At 38.1% G+C, this 6,000-nt stretch overlaps 1 protein-coding gene across 2 annotated transcripts in view; it reads left to right on the forward strand.

The window, feature by feature from the left end:
• TRAPPC8 (trafficking protein particle complex subunit 8) overlaps positions 1-5,791 on the forward strand; it is an 81,919-nt gene extending 76,128 nt beyond the window's left edge. For both annotated transcript variants that reach the window (XM_086372859.1, XM_086372860.1), the window contains exons 28-29: positions 3,417-3,506; positions 4,745-5,791. In XM_086372859.1, the coding sequence (XP_086228985.1) occupies positions 3,417-3,506; positions 4,745-4,979 (325 nt within the window). In that variant the 3' untranslated portion in view covers positions 4,980-5,791. The remainder of the gene's footprint in view (positions 1-3,416; positions 3,507-4,744) is intronic.
• The last annotated feature ends 209 nt before the right edge of the window (positions 5,792-6,000 follow it).

A 6,000-nucleotide genomic window follows, 5' to 3' on the forward strand; every position in this document is an offset into this window, starting at 1 on the left:
GAATTTTTAAAATCTTGATGTTCAGGCCAGTTAAATCAGAACCTGGGAATAGGACCCAAGTGTCTGTATATTTTAAATAAATCCTCAGATTGCCACAATAATGCTTTGTGAGACACCGCTCCAGAATTCAGTAGCTTACAGAGCATTTATTCCCACGCTCATGGGTGTGCAGAGCATCGACAACTTCGATTCTCCTTCAGTCTGTGGGTTGGTTGGATTCATGTCTGTGCACATGTATTTTGGGGGTTAGTCCAAATGGGCAGCAACTAGCTGTTCTTCTCATGGCGTATCTCTGAAGTACAGAAAGTGAGCTACGTTGCAGTAGCACATTTAAAGCTTCTGCTTGCATCAGTCATTATTACTCCATTGGCCAAATAGCCTGTCCTTCACAGTCAACAAAGATGATCCCCCATCACACAGCTGGAACGTGAGGGGAGTGAATAATTGTTAAACAATAATGACCATTACCACAGTAATCAGGGTTGAGAATCGGTGAATTAGAGGGTCAAATGATTGGACATTCCAGTGAAACTGAAGATCAGAAGCATAATTGAGAGAGCTGGTGATCGTGGTCAGTGAGTGGAAAAGCTGAGGAGTATTTCAGAGGTAGTTATTTTAGGGGACTAAAAAAAAATTCACGGTTAAGTCATGAAAGACAGATGACTGAGTTTTGAATACTCCTGGTGGTTATGGAGGTGATAGATTAAGGGTTTGAGAAGGAGCTGAATAAATTGTCTACCTAAACAGTGAAGTTCACCAAAAAGATGACAAAATTCAGGATTGAAAAGAAGAAAGCAAACTCAAGCAGAAGCTTTTAATGAATGAAACCGGTAAGATGATGTGGAAGAGAAGGCCTGTGCAGTGCTTTCTGTCTAGGTGGCAGGCCTCTGCTTGACCCACATCGTAGATGAATCAAGGGTGGGGTGGGGTGAAGCAGATGCTTCCCTCATCTTTACCCCAGATATTTCAAAATGCTTATCCCTTCACCTGCCCCAAGGAATCTCTGTTGCACTGAGTTACGTTCACTAGTTTAGTTTGTTAGTTTGAGGGCAAAGAAAAAGAGCAAAAACCTTGGAGTAGTTTATGACAAAAGTGGAGGTGTTTTTATAGGAGAGAGAGGAGGAAGAACTCAACAAGGGGTGTTAACTACATTAATGAGACATTCTGGCCTGAGATGCGGAAGATGCTGGAAGATAAACAGCATCTGTTATGGCAAGGCCTGTAGAGGCAGCTGTGTCCTCAGCCAGATTTCAGTTAAAGTGAGGTGTGGCACATAAAGAGAAGAGACTGAAGATCTGGAGGAGTGTTCTTAATGCCATGGGAAGTGGGGAGGGGCACGACAGGAGGCGACTTGGTCATGGCAGTGGGACACAGGGCAGCAGAGGAATGAGAATACGAGAAACAGCAAAGCGTCAAACTGGGGTTAGCTGCCATCGCTCCTCACAGTAAGAAGGCGTGTTAAATAGTGTTTGTGAAGCTTTTGAACGTGTGCTAGGCATTATTGTCAGCGCTTAGCATATTTCATCTTACCAGCCACCACAAGAAACTCAAGAGATGGGTAAAGTTATTATTCCTAGGTTACAGTTGAGGAAACTGAGAAACAGAATTGTTGAGCTGACATGTGAACCCTAGCAGTCTGACTCTAGAACTCATGCTGTTAATAATACCAGATGTTAGTGGTGGGGGAATGGTTGTTAGCAGTTTGATCTTTAGGCACTGTTTTTGGCTCATCAGATGAGCATTTTAGAAAGGCTGTTTTGTGAAGCAGTGATTTTTGAAAGGTGGTCCCAGAGCAGCAGCAGTTGGGAACTTATTAGAAACGCAGATTTTGGGCCCCACCCAGCCCTTCTGAATGAGAAACTCTGGGGATGGAGCCCAGCAGTCTCTTTTATCAAGCCCTCCTGTGACTGTGGTGCAGTGTAGTGGGAGGATCACACGTCAGGTATGAGAAACACCCAGTTGAAGATTGGTTTACGTCAGAACACTAATTCAGAGGTGATTAGTAAACCAAGAGATGCAGTGACTTGAGCTCGTAAGGAATGTGAATTTTGAATGAAGTCACCAGCCTCCAGAGCTGTGTGGGAAACAGAATTGATAGGAATTTGTGACGAATAGAAGAAAGTTGGGAATGGGGGGCTAATGAGGCAGTAGCCCCCATTCCCACTTTAAAAAAAAAAAATACTTGGGATGATGCCCACGCTTTGCTGGGGAGATGAGAGTGCTATTCACTGAAACAGCGATGGAGGAAGAAGAGGAATGAAGATAATGACTTTGGGGTTAGGAAGCATCCAGATGTTCTTATTTCTTTCACTGGAAGCATCTAGATAGAGCATGGAGGATTTGAGGCTCAAGTGGCAACACTGCTAGAGTTCCTGAGGTTTTGCTTTGAGTTACAAGTTACATGACTTGAATTTAACTTAATGAGGGGCTCTAGACTAGACCACTGTTCATTAGTCTAGGTTGTCCTCCATTCCTGTGAGAAGTTTGTGGGGAAGGTAAGGATGTAGCATGAGTTTTTGAAATTAACCTAGTTTTTGTCTAAGGAAATCTGTTACTTGCACTGTGTTTTGGAAGCGTTTCTTAGTAAGGGGATATAAAATTTTTGAGAGCATAAAATATATTATCTGAGCAGAATTTTAATATTGTATGAGCTCATAAGATTTTTTTACTGTTGTTCTTTATGTTAATAGGGTAACGTATTTTAAATAATACTATGTAACCAGGCTTCATTTGTGCATAGAGTATGTTCATTTATTATGTTCTTAATATGAACTCTGCACCAGTCTGTTCTTAGGTCCTCTTCTCTCACTCCCTGTCCTTTCTCCTGTGCTAAGTGAGATCAGAAACTAGGTTAACTGAGCAAATATGTCTACTTGAAAGGGCTTTTCTCATAACTGGCTATACAGAAATAATTCTCATAGTCTCCCAATCATGATGGCTTCTGTGCAGATTTGATAGGATAGCAAATGTCAATCTAGGCCAAGTTCTCAAAGTTAAGTAATTTTTGAGAAACACAAAGAACAGCGTTAGTTATTGGCACCTTTTCACGATTTTTTTTTCCCTCCATTTGTCTTTCTTAGTTGCAGTTGTTTCCTTCTGTTTTTCATTTTGGGAAATAACAACCTAGAAACATTCTGGTTATTTTTAAAGATTAGCTTTAATAAAAGGAAATAAAAATGGTTTTGTGAATGTATATATTCTAATATTTAGTATTCAAGCATTGTATTAATATGTTTTACTTCTTATTTATGTAACTCATTTAGCTTGAGTGATTTTAGAACTCAGTTTTTTTCCTTACTTGAATATAATTATTTTTGAGAATCTTATGCTGTTAGGTAACTGTAAGTTTTATGTTCAAGAAAGTGTTTTTGTTTTCAATACCCCACTAATCTTTTTTTGGTTTTTCTTTTCCACAGCCTTTGTTTAGTACCAGTGACCCTTTTACTTTCCAATTGTTCCAAGGCCGACGTCGATGTTATAGTTGATCTTCGGCATAAAACAACAAGGTAAAGATTTGTTTAGGGCAGGTTTATTTTATAGTTAAAGATTGAGTTGAAAGTAGTTTAATATTTTGAAATTATGCAAATAATTATCTAATATAGATAGAGTTTACTCAGGCATACCGTTTTTTGTTTGGTATTAAGAAGTGTTAGCAAAGGGACTTGCCAACTCTGTGCTCCCAAGGCAGGCATCCCAGGTTCGATCCCTGGTCGGGCAACTGGATCCCACATGCCACAGCTAAGATTGAAGATCCTGTGTGCTGCAACTAAGACTTGGCACAGCCAAATAAAAGAAGTGTTAGAGAAGAGTTACAGAGATTTGTCTTAGCATTTCAGTAGTCGCAAATGAAAACTGGTTTCTAAAAGCAGCAATTCTGGCCAGAGGTGACAATTTTTATAAAAGCTTGTTGGTGATAAAGAACTCTAAACTTGAAAATCAGTAAGTTCATGATAGAAGTTTTTTTGGTCTTGTTTTGTGATTTATAAAATAATGCTGCTGCTGCTGCTGCTAAGTCACTGCAGTCGTGTCCGATTCTGTGCAACCCCATGGACTGCAGCCTACTAGGCTCCTCCGTCCCTGGGATTCTCCAGGCAAGAACACTGAAGTGGGTTGCCATTTCCTTCTCCAGCAACAGCAAAAAAAAAAAAAAAAAAATGCAGGTCTATATTGGCAGTCCTAAGAGCTATGTGCTTTTCAGAATTCAGAAAATTTGGGATCTTTAGAAAAGCAGTGTGAAGCATATGCTGATTATTAATTACAGTATAACACTGCAAATAGGATCTGGGTCAGCTCTCTGAAATCTGAACATATTTTGTGTATCATAAATTAATTAACTAATGTCTTATTGGTAGACACTGGGTTGGTCTCCATGTTTCAATATTATAAACAGTCTAAATATTATAACCATTCTTAGATATACATTTATTTTTATGTATGGAGAACCAGGTGGTTAAAAGCTCAGGTTTGAAATCAGGTTTCCTATTTACTGGCTGCTGTTGTGAGTGTTAAATGAGATAATTCACTCTTAGCACTAAGTCTAGAACATAGTAACTGTTAATAAATGTTAGTTATAGAAATAGTAATATTAGTTATTACTATTGATGTTATTATTAATAAACAGTTGGCATCATAAATAATTTCTAGAATTAGAGTTGCTGGATGAAAGGGATGTGTTACTGGGGCTTTGGGAAAAAATTCCTGAAGAAAAAATATCCTCCAACTTACCATTTTCCTCCTCCCTTAGCCCAGAAGCTTTGGAAATCCATGGATCATTTACATGGCTGGGACAAACACAGTATAAACTTCAGCTTAAAAGCCAGGAGATTCACAGTTTGCAGCTGAAAGCATGCTTTGTCCACACGGGTGTTTATAACCTTGGAACTCCTAGGGTATTTGCCAAGTTATCGGACCAAGTCACGGTGTTTGAAACAAGTCAGCAGAGCTCCATGCCTGCCCTGATCATCATCAATAATGTGTGACACCTTACAGATTTGTACTGAAATGCACAAGAATCAGTTTTATTTTACTGGATGGGTTTTACAGCAGTATTTGAAATGCCTAACTTGTTCGGGAGGTTGGTGTCGGATCACTGCAGAATACTTTTGGTTTGTCTATTTGTTGATGATGCAAAGCACGTTGGACTGAGAATACTTAAATTCTTTTTTTGTATTTCTTTAAACCCTGGTAATAATTTACACGCTCATAATACAGAATTCAGCATATCCATGCACCTTATTAAGCCCCATCTTAAAACCAGTGTCTAAGTCTGCTGTTACAACTTACTGATGGTATATGAACATTAGGAGAGGATTTGAAGGAAGAAAAGGCCTTGTTGGCAATACTCCTTTTAAGCCATTAGTCTATAAATTCCAGCTTTACTGTGAAGTTCTATAGAGTGTCAAATACACGGTTTCTTGTCTTACTTCACACAATTCTCTAAAATCAGTTTTGAACTTTGGTTATGAGTCTTCATACTTCAGTATCTGGTCGTTCCTATGGCTTATACATAACTTTGTAAAAAGAAAAAAATTTTTTTCTGATGCTTTGAATATAGTTTTGAAAGGAGTTGACTTCCGCCCCTCTCATTCATCTCAGCATAGAGTGCACTATTTCACAATATGAGATTTTTGTCATTTAAATTATCATATTCTTTATTATGTAACTTTAACAATTGAGTTGATCTGTTTAAAATATAAATCTACTCAAGTTAATTAAAAATAAGCTTTTCAAAAATGTATTATATTTATAACAAATGTACTGTAAATAGAATAAAGACATGCTATTCACTGTATAGATTTATTAGATGCCTTTTAAAAAAAATTCTGAGAACTTAATATATTCTTTATTCAAAATCAATGCCAACCATATTATTATAGCAGGTAGCAGATCAGTTTCCTGAGAAAGTGTTACCTTTGTTTCCAAAAGTGAAGAACAGTCTTTGTTCCTACAGCCCTTGCTGGCTGTGTTATAAATGAGCAAATGCATTTTGTCTTTAAATGT

This window comes from Bos grunniens, chromosome 24, assembly GCF_055505025.1.
Source record: "Bos grunniens cultivar Pamir isolate PY7600 chromosome 24, Bosgru_T2T1.0, whole genome shotgun sequence".
In the NCBI taxonomy this organism is placed as follows: domain Eukaryota; kingdom Metazoa; phylum Chordata; class Mammalia; order Artiodactyla; family Bovidae; genus Bos; species Bos grunniens.